We start from the raw sequence: 22,976 nt of genomic DNA, 5'->3' as shown, positions 1-22,976 counted from the left end.
CGGTGCGGGCGCGCTCGGAGGCCCCCGCCCCGCTTCATACGGTGACCCCGGGAGAAATATTTAAACGGCACAACAGAAGCCCACAAAAATAGTGACAATACAATCACATCAGGCAGGCAACTAGAGCCAAATTTCGGGGGGGGCTGAAAAATATTTCGGGGGGGGGGCTAAGTCTTCGAGCCATAGGCAGAGTGGCTATAAGCAGGGGTGAAACCACAACAAAAGCCTCATTACCGAGTAAATGGTCTTTTAAAGACCTGTGAAGTACTCGGGTGCGGCTGCAATTAGATGGACGCCAGCCCGAGAGGCTGTCTCAGCCGGGCTGTCACATACGACGGGGGGGGGGCTGAAGCCCGGTGAGCCCAATGGGTGTTGCGCGCCTGAATCACATGGAGGGGCCCCAGACTCTCAGCAGACGATTGATTGGGCAGACACCATCTTGTCAGGGAAGGCGGTGCTGTGGTGTAAACTCGATCAGCAATTCCTGAGCTGGCCTAAGGAAGGATCTATCACTACGGACTCCCCCCCCCCCCCCCCCCCCCCGCACGCTCAGACAAGCAGTCTAGGTAGGGATAATATACATTACGCAGCAGGTACATGCATAAATATTTGCAGTAGGATCCCACCGCAACGACACCAACGCAGAAAGCGGTGCAGGAAGAGGGCCAGGATCAAAACATCCTGCAAGGGAGAGGGACGCTCCCAAGGGACAGTGTTTCTCCATCCTGGGGCTGAACTCAGTCAGACATAAGGACCAAACACACGTGGTTACCATCCAACTGGGAGCAACTGTGAAGGCGCAGAGACAGTGGATAGAGGGTGGGAAAGCAGACAGGCCACGAGAACCTGACTAACCCTCTGGCTGGCGGCGGTGACTACCGCCCTCGATCTCAGGACAGTTGCGCACTCACTCCAACGGCCAGGATGAGTACCAGGAATCCGAAAGGCCTGAGCCAGGCCAAAATGGATAAATATGCCTACTCCAAAACGCAGACGAACCCTGAGGATAAGGAAAGCCAGCCTGCGCCCCAAAAAATTAATACTGCGCCACAAGAAGTCACCCTGCAAGACATCATGGCCGATCTGACCAAGGTAGATACGCGCATTGGGGCCCTCACGGTAGAAGTCTCCCTGATCCGAGCAGACTTTAACAAACTGTCCACTAGAATAACAGAGGTGGAGGGAACTACGACAACTCTAGTGTCGGAAAGAACCATTCTGAAAAAACAAGTGAACCAACTCATGGTAGACAACAAGCTGATGGCAGCGAAGCTGGAAGACCAAGAAGGGCGATCACTGAGGAACACCATCTGCCTTATTGGTGTACCGGAACGAACGGGTGGCCCAGCCCTTGATCTTTGTTGAAGATCTCATCACCAATCACCTCTAACCACGAGGCCTATCCAACTACTTCTCCATTGAGAGGGCGCACGAGTAACCGGAGGAAGGTCGAAACCGGGAGCTCCTCCGCGCCCCATTCTGGCCCGCATATTCAACTTTCGAGACAGAGAAGTAATACTGCAAGCCGCTCGTACCGCTCCCCCGATACGCATTGACAATGTTACAATCACCATTTTTCCGGACTACACAGCAGCAGTTTCTAAGCAGCGTCGAGGGTTTCTTGATGTGAAGAAGACCCTTTGCGAACGTCGAATCAAATACTCCATGATGTTCCCGGCGAAGTTAAGAGTGGAAGCAGAGGGGAAAACATTATTCTTTCTGGCACCAGAAGACGTGCAGGAATGGCTGGAGGGATGGCGAAAGGTCACTCGATCGGGAAGAAAGGAGGACTCGAGGCACACCGTGGAGAACACATGACGAGTGAAGAACAGGAGTGAGAGAACCTACTGGATTACGCCCGGCATTGAAACAGAACTGGGATGATGCATTTCAAAGAGAGGCACCCAGCTGGACTCTATTGACCTCTGGCCGCCTTGGCACCGATCGGCTGCACCTAAGACATGGTCCCCTTGAACTGACAACAGAACACGGGAGGACTGTGATGTCCAACTACAGAGACTAATGGAAATTGTCGCTGAGACCTAGCCTCCTTGGAACGAAGTTCCGAACTGTACATTTGACAGAAGGGGAAGCCGCGTTTAATGAAGTTGTTTGGGGGGTTCTAATGGACAGCGCACGCTAACTCTCAACCCCAAGTTATGGGGACAGAGATGGGTATCAAGCACTCTGCACAGTTAAGGGTGGCGGGTAGTTTTAATTCCGTCAAGCAGAGATGGAGGTGGAGGGAGTGGGAATGTTAATATGGTAATGTTCGGAAGAGTCGCCGACGCTTGCCACATGGTGCAAAGACATGGACACCGCTATGGTAGCCAAAAAAGCAGTGTTCGTCAATCGAGGCGGTCCTCAAAAGTGGAATCGGATATGGGGGGCTTGGAATAAAAAGATTAAATAGCTCGCCATCTAAATAGGCACCCAAGTTACAGGAAAAATCAATAGTTGGTATGTTTAAGGAAATGAAACAAAACAAATAAAAAAAACACTTCTTGAAACTCCTCTGTCATTGACCAAGAAAGGAACATCTTTTAGGCAAGGGCACAGGCTTTTTACAGTCACTCAAAGCAAATGGAGCCATTAGGAAAAGTGGGCTGGCCTATAACCTCATGCTGGATGTTGCAGTGGGCAGAAGCCATTCCAGGTTTTTAATTGCGGTGTTGGTCTTGTAGTCCAATCCAATCCAAAAAAGCTTTATTTGACGTGTTGGGTCATAAAAGCACATACAAAATATATCCAGAGCAATTCCATAAAACAGCAGCTAAAATCTAATACACACCAGAATGAATGGATAAATAGGATCACCATAAAAGTACTATATACATCATGAGAGCCTGTTAAAAATTCATGTAATAAAACCATATTTTTTTTTTTTATAAAAATGATACAGTTTACAAATTACAGGATGTTATGGATTTAGGGCAGGCAATTAGTTCCACATACTGTCCACTACAGTGACTATAATGGGTACATATAAACACTGTCTCTTTTAACCTTGTGCTTAGTGGAAGGAACGTGATCTTATTGCCCACGTCCACCCCAGGTATTTTGCCATGGCTATGACAATCGTTGTTGTTGTGTCAGTTCTTAGGATTCTCTATGCGTCGCTACATCTTGTTCCTAAGAGCTTACAAATTGGTGTCAGCCAGACACAGCATGGAGCTTCGTATCCAGCGCAAGAAAACAATAAATGGGCCACTGTTTCTTTACTAGACTGGTATGTAGGACACAAATCGTCACTGGGTTTAGCCCATCTAGTCTTGTTGTCTCCTGTATCATATTATAAAATCAGGACTATATGTCCCAAAATGCAAAGACTAAACCTGAACTGCATGGGGTGCTGATGCAGAGAACTCGGAAACTTGAGCACTCTGAAGTAGTCTACCTTTTAAAAACTCCATTACTAACTTGGTCCACAGATGTTTTATCAATATAAAGATACCTAAAAAGAGATTTACATGAATCAAAACCTCAAACATAGCCTCTCTAACATGCATGTAGTAATAATAGAATAAAATGCTGAGTGGAAAACAAAATATCAAGTACAACAAAGGCGGTTACTCAGTGGACACCATTAATAAAGGAAACACTTGCACGTTACTCTAAGTCATTTGTCATAGATGAAGACCTTAAAAATTCGGCCTAAGCAATATTGTTGGTGGACAATGAAAGATTTTTTTTGTTGCTTTTTTGTACACTGGTACAACTTAAAACCTTCTTATGAGCAAGATAGATCTGAGTGACAACAGGTTAGCATGAACGTACAATTTCTGGCACTCACTGGCAATGAATGACTTGGTAACCCAATGCTATCAATGTTCAGTCAAACATTTAGAAAAAAGTACTACTCAATGTTTAAACATAGGCGCAAACCACAACTGTTTTAGAAGGGCCTTATGATCCATAAAGTGAAACATTTTACCTTTTTGATTTTGTATTCAAATTTTGTGGAGTAAACGAAACTTCAACTGCTTGCTCAGTCCCCGGTGTAAGAAAGAGATCAATCGGTTCAACAGAAAAATCACTGTCCTTCTCAGCACACTAAAAGCAAAAGGGTACAATAAGTTACACCCGCAACGAGGAAAACAAAAGGCATATCAGAAAAAACATGCATTCCATTAACATTTAAACGGCTGATAATACTGGAATGACTGCACTACAATTGAAATTCTTCATTTAAAAGTAGCTATACATTATACATGCAGTGTAAGATACCAGCCACTTACCTGTAATCATGATTTTGCAGATTTAAGCTCTTCTAGATTCACAAGCATTGCACAATTTCACTTTTAATGGTTGGGTCTTGAAGGATTTGTTTCCAAAACTTTTCCTATTATGAGTAAGCACTGACTTAAGAGGGGCCTTACTGTGATATCAACCATAAGCCCACTATTCCCCTATGCATGACCACCATCTTGTTTCTCCTTTTTAAACTCCACAATCCCCCTTGAATTGGGAAGTGAGAGGATAACATGTGACCTAAGAGCGCTTTGTAGGAAGGCAGGCTCTTTCTTGCATGGTTACCGCCACTTTTTGCTAATCAGGACCCCAGCATCTGTGATCTCTCCCCTAAACTGGTTCTGTTAAGTACAAAGCTACTGCCACAATTGGCTACTGATGTCCCCTTATAAGTCCCAAGGATGTGGTACTAAGGTACCCAAGGCATGGGTATGCCAGGGGTCTCCCATGAGCTGCAGCATGTATTGTGCCACCAATGGAAGTTCACTTAAACTGTGTCCACAGATCTTCCATTGCAGCCTGTATGAGACAGTGTTTGCACCCCTCACGACAGATATACGTTTCCTTATAGCTGAGGTCACTGCACTTAAAACCTACAAGTCACCCCTATGGCATGCTCTTCAGTCCTGAGGGCAGTGTGTTTGGTAATAAGAGCAAAGGTGCTCCTGCATGAGCAGGGCACCTCTACAAACCTCTCCAGGCTTTGTAAGTGTGGTCACCCATTTTAAGATATGTAGTGGATATCAGTCACTACTAATGTTTAACTATACAATGGCTGAACCGAACCTGGTCATGTATGGCATCAAAAATGCTGAAATCATGCCCCCAACACAGATTGCGGTCCTGGAAGAATGATCCCATGTACTGGGGAGCTCCTTGGGAGGGGGGGGGGGGGGGGGGGGGGGAGGATGGGACTACCCCTGTATTACCGGTATCAGCCTTTAAGGGTCTGCCAGCAATTCTGCCCTCCCACTGCAGAGCGGAGCTCTAGCAGAGAAAGGTAGAACAATAGGTTTCCTGTCACAGGAAGGTGTGACCACCTCCCAGACAAGACAAGTTTATTGGTCTGGGGTGGGGGTTTACAGCACCACCACACTGCTTTGAAGGGCACATATGGTGCCCTCCATGCATACTACAGTTTGAGCCAGTTCAACACTTGGTTCCCGCTCGGCGCGAAACTGAACAAAGGACAGGGGAGTATCCACTCCTCTCCTCTCCTCTGGGGAAGGGACGCCAGAGTTGTTCCAACCCTTTCTCTAGGGTACTTAACGGCTACCCTGTGGGTGGGTCCTTAGATTCAATGTGGAACAAGACTCACCTCTGAAACCAAGACACTCTTCACCCATCTGGACCACTTGGCCTTCGATTGGAACAGAGATAGCATCAAGGAAGACTCCTGCTGCTCCTGGTATCACTGTTCAAATCTTCCACGCTGTCCGTCTGTGCTTTATCCAGGTTCTATAAACCATAAAGATCCACCCTCAGAGTTCTGAGGGCGGATCTTTATGGTTTATAGACTACAGAAGGAGAAAGTATCCACCTCCACTACTTGTGATAAGTAGTACCTCTCCACTCCCCCCCTTTGTTTTTCTCTTTATCCAGGTTCTCCAGAAGGCCGATCGGCATCTAGGACATCAGAAGTAATCTCCCTTGGAGTGAAGGAGCCACTCCCCTGCATCTGCAGGCACTACAACAAAGCTGACTGATCCGCTGCTCCTGCCGTCCTATGGACTTCCCGAAGCCCAGCAACACAGGTGGTGGTTCTGCAGCTTCCTAGAGTCCTGACCCGTCTTCTTTGCAAATTTGAGGACAGAATCCCTCGTCGGAGCCGCTGGGACCAAACCCCTGTGCACCATGTGGACTTGCCGCTGCCAAGGTGTGTTGGCTCTGCACTTCAGTGATCTTCAGGCTACAAGACGCTCCAACCTCCAGAGCCTCAATCCTCGAAGATAAAAGTCCTCACTGCATCATCTGCACCGTGGGCCTCCAACTTTGATGGGCTGCTCTAGTTCCTCTCGTGACTCCTGTGCCTTCGGCCTGTGTGTCCTCTTGAGGGTCTTCCCTTGCTTCAGTGGAATCCCCTGCTTGCTCTGGCCTGCTCTAACTCTCCTGCACTTGGTGGATCCCTTGAACCTTGCTGGTCCCAACATTTGCAGCTTTTCACCTCTCACACCAGTTGTGACTACCAAGATTTGTTGGTGCTCCGGCAGACACTGACCACGTAGACACCGACATGGGACAGCTCGTGCACGGCTTCTAGTCTTCCTCAGCATCGCCTGGTCCTCACAGCTGCAGCGACAAGGTCACTGTCTTCACTCCGCAACCTCTCTACATCAGTTACCATGGTGCTTCCATGCATCCTAGTCACCACTGTGTGGCATAGACACTGTCCACTCTGCTTGCAGGTTCTCCTCTTCAAGAATCCACCTTTGGATTCCACCGGGCTTCTTCACAGGCTTCTCTAAAGCCTTCTTCTTTGAAGTCTTCCATTGTTGTCTACAGCAGGTTCCAACTTCACTTCACCCCTATGCACCTGGCATGCCTGTGCAGGTAACCTGGTTCCTGGGGCATCCCGGGTGGGGTGGCTCTCCAACCTTCTGTCTACCAAAGGGTTTCTTCTGGGAAGAGTCCTTCTTTAAAATTGCAACATCAGTCTCTATTGACCTCCAGTGGGCACGCAGCTGTGTTTCCACTCTGCACACAGCCTCCGTGGGGTTCTTGAGTACTTACCTTGGGTGGTTCCTTGTTTCCCCAGCTCCTCTGAGTCTTCAGGTCCGTTCTCCTCTGCAGTTCACATTTCACTTTTAGTACATGGTTTGGTCCCCCCTGGAGACCAGTGTATACTTGTGCTACTGTGCTACTTACCTGATTATTTTGAAGTATTCTTGTGTGCATAGTTGATATCTCAGGGTAATAGATATACCAAAGTGTTAGTGGTTGGGTAATGAACCTTTTTTTTTTTTTTTTAAACACTGAGCGGTTCATTTTCATCTAATCTACACTGCTGATTTAATGTGGTTAAACAAGCTGCTTTATACTCCTTCAAGGTAAACCAGAGGTTGCTCTCCATAGCTACCACTTTGAGAGCTTTCTATGGTTATCAACGACCACTAAACTCACCATAAGAGTTGTCTGGATTAGTGCAGGGTGCATTACTTGAATTATTGTGCACCATATACTAAGCTAACCTCCTACACCACAAAAAAGAAAAAGAATAACCAGAGGGTTCCGGAGATATAGATTTTAAAAGAGACAGTAAGAAAATAGATTACTTACGTGTAACTTCAGTTTTCCAGTATTGGAATATTTCATAGATTCACATGCTTGAATCATTCCCTGTTGTCGACATGGTTGTCCCCGGTATATCATAACAGCAATGTAAAGTTAGCATAAACTAGAAAATAGGTCTAGGCCCATTTGAGTTTTGCAACACATCCATCTCTTTTTGTAAAAAGAGACCAAAAGAAGACCCTAGCCGAATCAGAACACCCCACCTTCTATAACCTTCCAGAGAGAACCTCAGACATTCACATTTTCGCAGCACTAGTGCCATAAACCTAACCATAAAGGTCTCAAAAGGTAAGCTTCTCTGGGGAGGAGGGTGGGTTGCATGTGAATCTATGAAATATTCCAATACTAGAGAACTAAAGTTACAGGTAAGTAACTTATTTTCTTTCTCCAGTATAGGAACGTTCATAGATTTACATGCTTGAATCAGTAGTTAGCAGTTATGAGCACATTTTTGTTATAGATGTCTCTGAATAAAATATACACAAAGAATAAAAGGAAAAGGCACATTTTCCAATCAAACTTTTAATTCGTGCCTAAACAAAGCATTTAACGATTACATCGAAATACATATATATATATATATATATATATATATATATATATACACACATATACACATACACAAAACACACTGTGGGTAACAGGAAAATTGCCTGGCGCTTCACGTATCTCAGATACTGGTCCCCGCCAGTATTCTTTATATTAGTATATCAAAAACCATCACTGAGATATACACACATTTTTCTTACTCTATTCTTTCGTTTTCTCATTTCCACTTTGAACTAAGAAGATTTGATTTTTATTGTTGCCTTATGTGTGTATATCTCAGTGATGGTTTTTGATATACTAATGTATACATATATATAAATCAAAATACACAAAGTGGAAATGAGAAAAACAATAGAAAAGAGCAAAATAAATAAATAATAAAATATAAAAGAATGTGCGAGGTTCCTAGAAAGTAAAGGAAGTAGAGAGGAGAAAGACAGCGCATTGTCATTGAAACAGGTTCCTCAGGACCGTTGGGTCCACTGCAGTGTCACTGCGAACCTAAGAATCCAGGCAGTAGTGCTTGGTAAAGGTGTGGACACTCTTCTAGGTCTTCGTCCTGCAGACCTCCTGTATAGGTACACCAGCAAACAGGATCGGCGAAGCAGAGACCGCTCTAGTAGAATGTGAACAGGCTCTTCCCATGGATGGGCTTTCCAGCTGCCTGATGACAGTATTTGGTGGTACTAGAAATCCAACTTGCAATGCCTCTTTTGAAGAAGGGATAGCTCTTATGAGGAGCACTAAATGCCACAAAGAGCTGGGGTGACTTTCGGAAGGGTTTAGTTCCGTGGAGATAGAATTTTAAACAGTGCTGAATATCTACAGAATGAAGGGCTCTCTCCACTGGTGTTGTAGGTTGCGGGAAATAAGTTTTTAGAACCAGTGATTCGTTTAAATAAAAGTACGATGGAACTTTAGGGATGAACTTGGGGTTAGTACATAACATCACTCTGTCATCCTTGAATAGAAGAAAAGGCTACTGGATAATGAGAGCCTACATTTCACCAACCCTTCTAGCCAAGGTCAACGGCAGAATTAGCAACACTTTCCATGATGAATATTTCATCTCCACCTTGTGAATAGGTTCGAAGGGATGCTTCACGAGTTGAGACAATACCACATTATGGTGCCAAAGTGGTGGAGGAGGCTTAACCGGCGTAAAGACCCTAAAAAGTCCCTTCATGAATTGTTTGATGATGCTCACCGACTATAAAGAGGGGCCTGAGGTGGTTCTCCTAAAATGAGAAAATAGCTGTGAGATGAACCTTAAAAGAAGCATGAGCTAGACAAGTTTTCACCAATGAAAAGATGTAAGGAGTAATCTCATGAGCCGAAGAAGAGAAAGGGTAAAGGCCCGATTTCTGGCACCAGAGACAAAACCTCTTCCATTTCATCACATATGTTTAGTTAGTGCTCCGTGCCCGGGCGTGAGAAAGTGTTTTTACACTCAGTGGACAGGTTCAGATGATCGAACTCTGTGTTCAGCAGCCATGCCACTAATCAAAGCGATTTGGGATCCGTATGCAGCACTTGACCCCAGGACAGTGTCAGTAGTGATGGGATAGGATCCAAGAGAATCGGCTGTCTCTCCGAGAGAAGGAGTTCTGTGTACCTATACTGGTGTGGCCAAGATGGAACTATGAGGATCATCCTGCAGGACTCTGCCTTTATCTTCAGAGGCCTGGGCAGGAGGGGAATGGAAGGAAAAGCATAGGCGAATGAGCCTGACCATGCCATCGAAAACGTATTCCCCCGGATCATGGATGGTGATGCCAACTTAAGAAATGCCGGCATTTCCTGTTTTCCTGCGCCGTGAATTGGTCTATGGATGGCTTGGTCCATAGACGAAAAATTTTGTCCAGTTTTTCCTGGTGCATTTCCCATTCGAGGCATGCAGACTTGAGCCTGCTGAGAGTATCCGCTGTCGCGTTGATTCCCTGGAAGATGTTCTGCTCTTGGCAAAACCCCATTCTGGATCGCCCATTCCCAGATGCATTGAGCTTCCAGTGACAGAGGGGACCTTGTTCCCCCTTCCTTTTTGACATAATGCATCGCCTTTGTATTGTCCATCCAGATGAAAACTGATGAGTTTCTTTTCCTTGGAAGGAATGCTTGTAGGGTTAACCAAATTAGTATTAGATCCAGCAAATTGATGTGGAGAAGAGGATGATGTTGCTGTCAACGACCACTGATCAAAAGGTCTTGTAGGAACGCTCTCCATCCCTCCGGAGATGTATCTGTGGTTATCACTTGCAGATCAGGGGATGCCAGACAAAAAAAAGACCTTTGAGATGTTTTTCTGCTGGGTTCACCAAGAGACTACTTGGAACATAAGCAGAGCTACCTTGAGGATATCCTCAAATGAACCGCTCACCTGGCAACATTGTAAGTCCAGTTGTTCCTGAAGGGGGCGTATACGCAGGCAACAGAAGGGAAGCAAGATGACATTGACCCCAGGAGGGACTTGTAACTGCGAACTGAAAGTGACTTTGTTCTTAGTAAGAGTTGAGATATAGACATTAGTTTGGTTTGTCTTCCTAGCGATGGGAAGGCTTTGTTCAGATATGTGTTCAATACAGCTCCCAGAAAAGTAGTGCTTTTGGACGGGTGTAGGTATGATTTCTCCCTGTTTAACTTGAGCCCCAGACTTTCGAAAAGCCCTGTGCAAGCGGTCACGGTAGCCCCGGCTGCCGTATTGGACAGAGCTTTTATCAACCAATCGTCCAAGTAAGGAAACAACTGGTGATTTAGCCTTGTGAGGAAAGCCGCCACCGGGGCCAGACATTTTGCAAATATCCTTGGTGCCTATCTTTTACCTGAATGGCAGACCCTTGAATTGTTAGTGGCTCCTGGCTACAGTAAAGCGAAGATACATCCTGTGCGACAGATGAATGGGAATATGGAAATAAGCATCCTGCAGGTCTGGAGTGGCCATGAAATCTCCTAAATTTAGAAGCAGTAGTATGTCTTGCAAGAAGACCATACAGAAATAGGTGTTGAGCAGTGAAAGGACTAATAAGGAATCTTCAAGCGTTAGTTTTATCAGGTCCATAGTACCCTCATCCACAGACCAATGCCCATTTTAATCTACGGCAATCATTGGACATAGTCACTTCAGCTGTGACTATTTCAGTATCTACCCTTGCCGTAGGTTGCCCACTAGTTTTAAGTGTTAAAATTAGGGGGTCATGGTCACTTTCTGGTCTATTCTGGACCTTCATATCCTCTAGCCTTACCCACAATTCCAAATTGATAAAGAAGTAGTCTATTCTGCTACTTCTTATCCCATTATTAAAAGTATGGGTACCCTCAAAGTCTGATTTTGAGCTTCCATTTACAGCCCTCAGGCCCATTTCCAGGGATAAACTTTTTAACTGGAGGACCGCTTCTGACCATTTATTAATCGGGGAAAGCTCCAGCGATGGTATGCCCCAGGTCACATCCTCATCCCTGGACAGGCTTCCATCTTCTAAACCCATGGGCTCGAATGTACAATTAAAATCACCCGCTACTACTAGATGGTTTGCCCCTTTTAATGGTTTGATGAATGAATCAAGTTTAGAGATTGTAGGAGAGGCTTTCCCTCCTACTTGCCCTCTTGCGTAGACGTTGGCAAAAATAAGATCTAGTCCGTGTTCAAAACGAATTTTAATAACCAGGATGTCAGGGTTATCTATTGTTAGCTCTTCCACCTGGTAGCATGCCTGCTGTCTCACCCATGTAAGAAAACCCCCAGATGGTCTCCCTTTATCTCTGGCAATAGCTGATTTACCAAAAGCCAAATACCGAGGACGAAAAATCCTATTCAGTGACCAGGTCTCTTGGAACATAATGATGTCTTGATTCTCTATAAAGCACGACCACTCGCTAGTGTTTGTTTTTGTTTGTAGACCAGCAATGTTCCATGACATTATATTTTATAAGGAGGGAGCAATGCTAACACTTCTATCTGAAAAAGACCTAATCAAACTGCTCTCGGGAGATGGTGGTATAGCTTGCTGAAGACTCATATTCACAAAGGGAGATGCGGACCGAACAGCAGTGTTCTCTAACAGGGGCAAGTTTGCAATTGGTAGTCAGTCACATGTATCTAAGCCAGAGAGAGGAGCAAATCTATTAGCTAAATTTAAGTCAGGTGGTCTATGTGGGATTCTGTGGGGTGCCCTTGGGTGGTTTACTGGATGCGAAATCGTCCAGCCCATCGTAGGGGTATGACGGGGTCTATAAAAGAACCCTAGGGGCAGGAGAGAGATTTTCATTGTATGATACTCTAGATTGATGCTACCTAGATGGTCTAGAAGAAATCTAACGACATTCTCGTTATTAAAGTTAACAACTATACAATCCCCTCTCCCATCCTTCATAGAGTAACCTATCCATGGAGATCGTCTGACCATGATTATCTGGTTACAGACATCCCAATCCCATACCCCAACCTCCTTCAGTTTTGTTGTAAGCCAATGCATGGTTTTAGCCATCAATTGATCGGTGGTTTCGATCTGACCTTCCTGTAATACTGGGACATTCTTCAAAACCACCACCAAAGGGGCTGCGGCCGGGGGAAGGTGTAAGACTCGAGAACCTTCCAAAACTGGGCTATTTTCCAATCCCTCGTGCATTTGTGGGTACCCTCATTCACAAGGCCCTAGTATAGGGATATCCCGGTTTGCTGGTACACGGGAAATTGGCTGTTGTACTTTTTCACCTACTAGCCCTATACATGATCTAGTTTCCTCCCCTCCCCGAACATCCTGATTAACTAGACTATACCCACTAGGCACATTCTCTGTCTCACCCACTTCCCTTCCCACATTTGTTACTCCAACTTCATGGTTAGTAGACACAGTACCATTTTTCCCTGACAGCAATGACATCATCCCGGTTAACGGTGGATTTGGCGGTTTGGAATTGGTTTCTACCGCATTTCTCAGCTCTTTAGATGTAGATAATCTGTTGGTTTGTGTCAAACTCTCTATAGTACTATGATTTATCATGACCTTCAATTCGAAATTATTGAGTCTCTCCTCGATCTTCGTCAATCTGTGGATAATAGGAGTAAAGATGTTACAATTAAATCCCCCAGTTTATTCCACATAGCCTCATTAGCCTCAGCAGAGGAAACACCTGTAGTCCCGGAGGTCAAAATTCCAGGAACACTAAGAGCCGATCCCCCCCGTCGCTACCATTGCTGAAGTAGTACCTCCTCCATTAGTGTTTGTCCTTTGAGTTTTCGCCAATAACTGTCTCTTGGGCCCCCCTCCCCGCTTTCTTTTAAGCGCTGGATCTGAAATTGGAGCAGGAACTTTATTTTTACATTGGGGTGCTGACCTTGTAACAACACGTGGAGGTAGGGTGCTTTGGGTAGGTGCTGCATCCGTCTGGACCGACTCCACAGGATAGAGTATATTATCAGTGACGACGATGCAGAGGTTTCCAATGGCCCATTAGCAAACTGACCAGCATCACTTGCCTTATCAGGGGAGTCAGAGTCTACAACCAAAGAACAGTCAGGAGTACGTGCAGATGCTATAGCGCCCAACGATGATCGTTTAGACAATTGGGGATCAAGAGAAAGACGACGCTCCGTCAATGCGATCTCATGAGCAAGGACCGAGCTAGCTCTAATTAAAAACTGGTCCAAAGTCCCCACCATACTTCCTGCAGGCAGCCCAATTCTCTCCTTACCCTCTCGCAGGTTCCTCCTGAGATGTCTATTTAAGTCAAATTGAAAGTAGAAGTAAACAGAACACAGCTAGGTCTTTATGTGTATTCCTCTAATTAACACCAGGATACTGGCAAGGACTAACTTTGTGGGGTGTGCTGTCACAGAGAGTAGGCCTGGCACGGCCCGGCCTCGTTCGGTCTCTAACGGGCTCAAACGGGCTCACCCTTGGCCCGGGCTTCGCCCGGTGCGCGGCCGCGCGCGTTCTGCCAATCGGGAGCGGTAAAATAGTGGATGGCAAGCTCAGGTGCGGGCAATCAGCAGCAGGCCCCCTGGGATTTGCAGTCCTTGTCACCTCCTCCAAGCACGAAGCGGCTCCAGCGAAGCGGGAGTGGCGAGCGGTATAATAGTGGATGGCAAGCTCAGGTGCGGGCAATCAGCAGCAGGCCCCCTGGGATTTGCAGTCCTTGTCACCTCCTCCCAGCACGAAGCGGCTCCCTATCAATAGTAGGGGCAGTTTGGCAGTTTCTCCCCAACGGGCAAGCACTATCATCAGACGCATGGATTCAGAAGATGGTCCAAGGACTTTGCAGAAATAGTTACTTACCTTCAGTAACGATGTATCTGGTAGAGACACTGTCTAGCCGCAGATTCCTTAACTTAGAATATCCTCCAGGTGCCAGTCTGGATCCGGAAATTTTTCAGCAGTACCCCTGAGCGCTGGGGGACAGCGTCGCATAGCTCAGCTCTGACGTCGTCCGCGGATGTGACGTCAGTGGAGCCAAATAAGTCCCTCCTGGAACGCGGACGTCGGTTTTCTACTGTTAAACATTTCTGCGCCACAACGCGGAGCCAACAGTAAAACAATGTGTGGGAACAGTGTGCCAAAAAAGGGTTAAACATCTTTTAAGGCGACAATGATAATAAATAATAAAATCAAGAAAAACATCACTCTTCATTGTAGAGAAAAACACTAAGTAACGCAAGTGGCTGAAGGGCGAGAGCAGAGAACTCGCCTCATAGAAACAGTCTTGCATAAACAAAGAACGATAACCCTCCTATAAACAAAACAGCAAATGAATGTTACGGGAAACAAAAGCAGTCTGCAACCACATGAGTGTCATGGGAATCAATAACAAGACTTGAACAACATGAAGTTACGGCAAGTGAGTCAAATAGGCCCCAAACTAATGGATAAAGGGGAGGAGGAAGGGGAGAAGGACAAGACCAACTTCCACACTGGAAAAGACACCAGGGTGCCAGAGCGTGCATGGATATATGAGCTCACCACCCATTTGCGAGAATGGCCGGAGAAGCAACAGGTAAAACAGAAGAAGACATCCTGACCTGGTGAAGGATGTGAAGTAGAGAAACACACAAAAAGGCAGAAATCACTGGCAGAAAAGAGCAGGGGTAAGAACCCAACCTGAAAAGGTCCTCGCAGAGCGGGGAGGATGGGTGGGCGTTAAGAAATCTGCGGCTAGACTGTGTCTCTACCAGATACATCGTTACCGACGGTAAGTAACTTGCTCATCTGATAGAGGCATTTAGCTGCAGATTCCTTAACTTAAAATAGATACCAATGCTATACTGCACTGGAGGAGGGTCTGTGACTCATCCCCACCAGGTTCCAAAAGAGAACTAATCCGTCAGGAAGATAGACCAAAACAGGTGGGGACAGCCTGTGTAAGCGTGGCTGACACCAGACCATCACGCTCTGGAAAAGGAGCATCAACAAGTAGAGGCAATGGCACCACATTCCGGCAGAGGACAGTTCGAGACCTTCACCTCCCAGGAAGGGACAAGGGAAAATCTTAGGAACCAGAATGGCCAGTGCCCAATGGAAGAAATCCATAAGCTTCTGCAATAAGAATAAGAAACAATACTATGCACAGGATCCATGGACCTGCAAAAAATAACGTCCGAGAGAAAAGACAAAACAGTACGATAGAGTCAGATTGTACAAAATGAGCATACTCAACAGTGGATGCCAGGATGGACATGCACAGAGACAGATTTCATTGATGCCGAGACATACAAAACCATAACTGCAAGGAGATACATGTATGTGGATAGAATGGATACACATAGGCCGACTGTGTGAACCGTGTAGCCACACACATGCAAAAGCCTATGAAACGTAGCATCGACAGCACAGATGCGTCAGCAAAAACACACAGAACGTATCACCAGGTAGTCATTCTGACCAATTATACACAGAAGTACATTGGTGAAAGGATACTGGCAGAAGCCGGACACATACAAAAGACTCTCTCTCCTAAGAAGTGAGAGAGAAAAATAAGAGAGAATCTAGGGTTAATAAACCCAAGATACTGCAACGAGGAAAATGTGTGCACTCTCGCAGAGTGTATACACCATTATATATACACATATATTATTTATTTTTTTCTTTTTAAAGAGTGAAAGGCAAAGGAAACTCGAAGAGCATGCCCCAGACGAGTACAGCAGCCCGCACAATAGGTACAAACAGCACCAGCGTGAACCATAATAGGACATAACCTATGTCAAACATAGTAAATCTGATACATATGATATAGACACATATATACATATTTACATATATCTTGCTCGGTGGGGAAGGTCCAACTAGTGCGCAGCACTCGAGTACAAGACAGCTTCTCCCCATAATAGCCTTTTATTCATGGTATGGACAGTCTCTCTCACCAGTGATTAAAAGCATGACTGCACCCGACGCGTTTCGAGGGATTCTCTTTCTCAAGGGTGGTTCAGTCCAAGAGCGCATTACGTCTGCAGCTTCCTTTTAGGCACCATCGCACGCCATGATTGGACACTCTGTATGAGATGTGCGTAGCTTTATGGGAGCTGTAGTCCGTGTATTACTCCTCCGATGGATGCGCTCGAAATTCAATGCCGATTCAAAGCTCATCATGAGCCCCGGAAGGGGAGGCTGTCCTCAATCCAGTCTTGTACCCCACTTTACGAGCATCGCACGTCTAATGCTCAGTGGCCCCCATGGCTCCGGGGTGGTGCATGCTCAGCGGCAGGACAGCCGCTCATAAATCTTGCTCGGTGGGGAAGGTCCAACTAGTGAGCAGCACTCGAGTACAAGACAGCTTCTCCCCATAATAGCCTTTTATTCATGGTATGGACAGTCTCTCTCACCAGTGATTAAAAGCATGACTGCATCCGACGCGTTTCGAGGGATTCTCTTTCTCCGCGCGCGTTCCGCCAATCGGGAGCGGTAAAATAGTGGATGGCAAGCTCAGGTGCGGGCAATCAGCAGCAGGCCCCCTGGGATTTGCAGTCCTTGTCACCTCCTCCAAGCACGAAGCGGCTCCAGCGAAGCGGGAGTGGCGAGCGGTAAAATAGTGGATGGCAAGCTCAGGTGCGGGCAATCAGCAGCAGGCCCCCTGGGATTTGCAGTCCTTGTCACCTCCTCCAAGCACGAAGCGGCTCCCTATCAATAGTAGGGGCAGTTTGGCAGTTTCTCCCCAACGGGCAGGCACTATCATCAGACGCATGGATCCAGAAGATGGTCCAATGTCATTTGAGATGTCATCAGTGATGTCATGAGTGATGTCATTTGAGATATCATCAGTGATGTCATGAGTGATGTCACTGACCACGTCATGAGTGATGTAATATGTGACGTCATCAGCAGTGCATTGCGGGCGCGCGAGTTATAGTTAGCTGAACTAACTATAACGGGGGAATTTCAATGGTTTTGTACAAGTGAAAAGTCCAGCTAACTATAACACCCCTGAAACCTATGGTTTTTTCTGTGAATTTCAAAGGTTTTTTAAATGCTAATTTCTAACTATGCCTACAGAGATAGCACATGTGAAGAAAGAAGAAAAAATGCACAGAAAGAAAAAAAAGAAGTGCAGAAAGAAGCAACAGAAGTCCTCAAAGACGAAGAAAAGTGCAGGAAGAAGGAGAACGTGCAGAAAGAACAAAAAGAAGAGCAGAAAGAAGCCTTGTTGCAAAATCATCCTGTACCCCCAACTTTTTCAGACGGATACTGGTGGTAACTGAGTCTGACTAACCAGTCCTAGAGCCAGTGCTATGTTAAAAGACACTTAGAATACAGTGAAAACACCTACATACACTAGGGAACATTATGCGTTGGGGTCCCCCTGTGATTAGCATGACCTCCTCTGTAAGCCCCTAGTATATAATAGGGCAGGGGGATTAAAACTACCTCTTAAAACAGGCCACAGGGTGTTTTTGCACACGTTAACTCAGGTCCCGTCCCCTCCCTTCACCACTGTGTAAACACGCCCTGTGTCCGTTTTTAGTTGGGAGATTAAGTTCATTTGAATCCTGAGGGTCCCTAGGGTCCAACTAGCCCACTAGGTACCTCCAGTAAGTGCCACAGAGCTGCGTTGCAGAGAGGTGACAAAAGTGGCACGGCCTGGACCACCTCTCTGCAATGGCGCTCACTGGCGCTTACTGGAAGCACTTGGTGGGCTAGTTAGCCCCCAGGGGCCCTCAGTATTGAAGGGAAATTATATCCCCAATTTAAAACGTGCATTAGTGCGTGTTTGCACACGTCACCTCAGGCCCCGTCCCCTCCCTTCACCACTGTGTAAACGCGCCCTGTGGCTGTTCTAAGTTGAGAGATTAAGTCCCCTTGAATCCTAAGGGTCCCTAGGGTCAAACTAGACCACTAGGTACCTCCAGTAAGCGCCACAGAGCTGCGTTGCAGAGAGGTGTAAAAAGGGGCTTGGCCTCAGAACACCTGTCTGCAGCGCACTCCCTGGCGCATACTGGAGATGCCTGTTGGGCTAGTTGGCCCTCAGGGACTCTCAGTATTGAAGAGGAATTAATTCCCCAACTTACAATTCGCCAGGGGGCGCGTTTGCAGAGTGCTGCAAGGAGGGGGCGTGGCCTCCAGCACGATGCCAGTCTTTTATTTATTTTAATTTTTTAAGAAGGGGGGCTGTGTGGTTCTCCTTCTTATTCTAATTTATTGGCCCTGATGACCCCATCCCCCAGGGCCTGTCTCCTAATTATATTTTTTTGACCCCAATCCCCAGGGCCGGCCACTGTTTTTTATTATTTTTAAAAAATATATATTTATAGACACACCTAGGACATGCTGGACAAACCGTACGTACCTATCACCATGACGATTTGCGTGATATTCATTAAAAGGCGACTATGCATACAATGAATCCACGTGGAATGTATTTACACCACTAGTGAAGCTCTGACATGTCTGATGCCCTACCGTGCCTAATCCCGGTAGACACCCTTGTCGTTTATTTATACAAACATGGGTAGCTATTGATGGGCACATTTAATACACATGCACACCAAGCCATTCAAAGGGGATTCGACAAAAATTCGACCAAAACTATGCAAGAAACCCCCCTCACGGTTAGTAAAAAAAACCATATCCACTGCCGGATGTGTAATACTTTTTATTTTACTCTCGGGAAAGGGGACGAACATCACTTGAGAGTCACAGCGCGCTCCGGGCAGAGCCCAATGCTGTGTTACACCCACCATTGCCTGCTGAGTGCCACACACCTGTGTGTTGTATTCCACTAGCTAGTGCATATGCTATGACACTCTCTAGACCATGTGCTCTGTAACACCACCCTGTGAATATGTCATGCCACACTTGTCTTCGCACGGGTTATATTGCCCCATCTAACGTGCCTTCCTCGATGCCTATGTTATAACGCACAGTGCTATGCCATACATATTACAATCTGGGATCCATATCTTTGTCACAGTGCATATGCAACGTTACACTCCCCAGCGCATATTTTATATCACAACTTTAGAGACTAGTTAGGTTACACAACACTGCCCTGTGCATATTACACTCCAAGGCGCATATCGCATAGCACGCGCTAGTGCCATCTCGCGCTCTCCAATGAATCTGTCATTGCGCACAATGTATTGCATTTTATATTTCACGCCCGGTTCATCTTAGATCACACTTTTTGGTGCATAGTTTATACCATACACTACATCTAGTTTTCATTTTCAGTCGTGCTCTCAGGACTATGTTCTATATAACACTGTGTTCACCTACCCTTTTCACGGGCATTACATTTTGCGATAGGGGGTGGAGGGTCAGGGGGTGTTTCTGCCAAGTGAGCCCGGAGTCACAGTCACAAACGTCCTCTTCTTCCTGAATAAAAGTGAGATTATGCTGCATACTTGTTCATATTTTAAGTAGTTCGCACAGACACACGTTTTAAAAACAATAAAGTTCCTAATACGCGCCTTCTCTGAACAGTTAGCTTGCTGCCCCATCCCCCTCCTCCCTATCCTCTGTTGTGTGAATCCATGGACTAGCCTCCTCTCTCCTGCCATGCATGGTCTGATGTGCTGCCACTGCCCTCAATTTAGTATGATGTACCAGTCCACTCCTCCTGCCCTCCATTGCCCCATTCTATGCCCCCATCGTTGACCTCCTGCTTAAACTCTGTGCTTAGCTTGCTGCCCCTATTCTCCTTCCCCCTGCCCTCCGATGTCTTTGTGCATGCCCCTTCTCTATCTTTTTGCCCACCATGTTCCATGAACCTGCCACTCCTATCTACTCTGAGTGTTCTGTTGAGCTGCCACTCCCCTCCCACCTGCCTAGCATTGTCAGATGACTGTAACCTGTCCCTATCCAGAAATAAGGGGAAGTAGAGGTAAAAGTTAGGTTCACCCTCCACAAATATATCTATCAAAAAAACTATCTGAACAAGTCAGGTAGACAGGAACCTAACTGGGAGAAACAGAAGGTGTAGGAAACAATTTGATCCTTAAAGACACCGTTATCAGAAAGAAAGGGAAGTATTATCTCTTTCTATAGTCCCCTCACTCACCAGGGTTTCCCCACGGTGACATGCTTCATCATAGGGGTCCTCCCAGTCCTCTACGGACTGAGGCGTGCTGCGACTTGCGGTGTTACGTAGGAGCACTGGAAATTTTGTAAACTATGTGTAGTGCAAGTGAAGTAGTGGTGGAGTGGGAAAATTAAAATAATCAGCTGGTGAGTGAGGGGACTATAGAAAGAGATAATACTTCCCTTTCTTTCTGATAACGGTGTCTTTAAGGATCAAATTGTTTCCTACACCTTCTGTTTCTCCCAGTTAGGTTCCTGTCTACCTGACTTGTTCAGATAGTTTTTTTGATAGATGTAACCTGTCCCTGCCACCTCCACCCTGCCTGTCCACATGCCATGCCCCTATCCTCTTCCTCCTGTCCTACATGGTCCATTGTACTGCCACACCCTTCTGCCCTCCCTGGTCTGTTGTGCTGCAACTGCTCCTCCTGCCTGCCCAGTGCGGTCTGTTGTGAGGCCCCTTCCCCTGAACTTTGTCTGTGCACAGGTCCTGACCCTGCCTTCTATCCTCCATCGTCCTTTGTGCATGCCCCTGCACCCTCCGTCTTGCCCATCATAGCCATTGTGCTGCCACTAACCCTCCCACTTGCCATGCATGGTCTTCTGTGCTGCCATGGGCCCTCCCACCTTCCCTGTGTGGTCAGTTAGCTGCCCCTGACCCCCCCCCCCACCTTCCCCCCATGGTCTGTGTGTATGCCATCACAGTCTCAGTGTTGCTCTTCATGGTGTGTCTTGCTTCTAGTGCCCATCCTGCCTGACCTCCATGGCTATCTTGCTGCTCCTGCCCCCTTGCCCCCAGCCCTCTGTTTACATGTGCAGACCCCTACTCCCTCCCTCCTGGTTTGTCTGTTCCATTGTAATGCCCCTGATCTGTCCCTCCTGCCCTTTATGGTCTGTTATGCTGCAGCTTTCTCTCCTGTCTGTCCATTATGGTGAGCTAGCTACCATTGCCTCTTGCCCCTCTGTTCTCTGTTGTCCATGTGCATGGTCCTGTCCCCTCCCTCTTGCTTTCTATGGATTGTTGTGCTGCACTCCCGTCCCGCATGCCTTGTGTGGTGTATTGTGTTGCTGCAAACCCTGATGCCTGCCCTGCAGGGTCAGTTTGGTGCACATCTCCATGTCCCTCCTGTCCTCTGTTATCCAAGTCCATGTCCCTACCCCATTTCCTTCCATTTTTTTTTTTTTGAAAGACCTTTATTTTGCACAGCTGTGCCATCTTACAGTATACATTCGCCACTCATGTTGGCCAATCAAGGAGACATTAAGCAGATGCTTCCAGACATTATGACAGCCATTCAGCCGGTAACCCCATTTCCTTCCATGATCCAATGTACCATACTTGCGATCATTTTGAACTTGGTAAGAGGGAGATTTTGAAAAAAAAACTGGGGTATTGATTTTCCCCTTTGAGTTACATTGAAAAAGAGGAGATTGTAGACAGGAGACAGATCAAATAAAGTCCATTTGAGCTTAAAAACATTGGACGTTTCCTGGCTGAATCGGGTCTGTTGGCATGTATGGTTGTACTACCATTGCCTCTTCCTTCTGCCCACAATGGTCTATTACATTGCCACAGCCTCTCTTGCAAGTCCTGTATTGTTGGTTTGTTGCCCCTGCCCCCCTTTCCACTGCCCTCCATAGTCTGTTGTGCTGCCACGGCCCTTCCTGCCTGCTCAGTGTGGTTAAATTGTTGCCTTTGCACCCTCCTACCTGCCTTCAATTTTCAGAGTCCGTGCCCCTGGCCTCTGCCTCTCAACAGTATCCTAATGAACAACTAGATTGCTAACATACTATATTTATTACAAAAGTGTGGAACGCCTGACGTCATCTTGATGTAATCAAAACTGTAATACCTAGAACATTTCCTTTAGAAATTACATATATGAGAGGGTCTTATTGGCATCAAAATTATGGTTAGTGCTCTAAAAGACTAAAATAAGGACATATTTTCTGAGTTTTCAAATAGCGACAAAGCACTTTTAAATTATTTGTTATCTTTATGTTTTTTTATCCAGTTGACCACTTGATTAAATGTTGCACTTAGGGGAGAGGATGTGGTGTTACTTCCAGAACTGCAGACTTTGCAACTGGGGAACCAGGTTGGAGTTTCTGCTTCAGCTCGACATTCTGTGATTCTGGTCAAATCACTTAATCTCCCCATGTCTACAACCAAAATGAATTTGTTCTTGTGTGATGTAACCAATGCTCATGTAAAGCACTTCAATACCTGACAAGTCTGCACTATATAACACTGCAAAAACACAAAATAATAAGTGTTTTGCACACTTCTGTCATTGGGCTATATTTGGGCTACATCTGGGTGATTTTGGGCTACATTTGGGCTCTTTTGTCTCCGGTGGCCATTTTGGGAGATTTATTTGTTAT

General features: G+C 46.2%; 1 protein-coding gene across 5 annotated transcripts in view; it reads right to left on the bottom strand.

Moving 5' to 3' along the window:
* CEP192 (centrosomal protein 192) overlaps positions 1 to 22,976 on the bottom strand; it is a 1,978,693-nt gene that overhangs the window by 871,341 nt on the left and 1,084,376 nt on the right. For all 5 annotated transcript variants that reach the window (XM_085605862.1, XM_085605865.1, XM_085605864.1 and 2 more), the window contains exon 28: positions 3,935 to 4,053. In XM_085605862.1, coding sequence (XP_085461988.1) covers positions 3,935 to 4,053 — 119 coding nt within the window. The remainder of the gene's footprint in view (positions 1 to 3,934; positions 4,054 to 22,976) is intronic.

Source organism: Triturus cristatus, chromosome 5_1 (assembly GCF_964204655.1).
Source record: "Triturus cristatus chromosome 5_1, aTriCri1.1, whole genome shotgun sequence".
NCBI lineage: Eukaryota > Metazoa > Chordata > Amphibia > Caudata > Salamandridae > Triturus > Triturus cristatus.
This window is presented reverse-complemented; position numbering and strand designations above follow the sequence as displayed.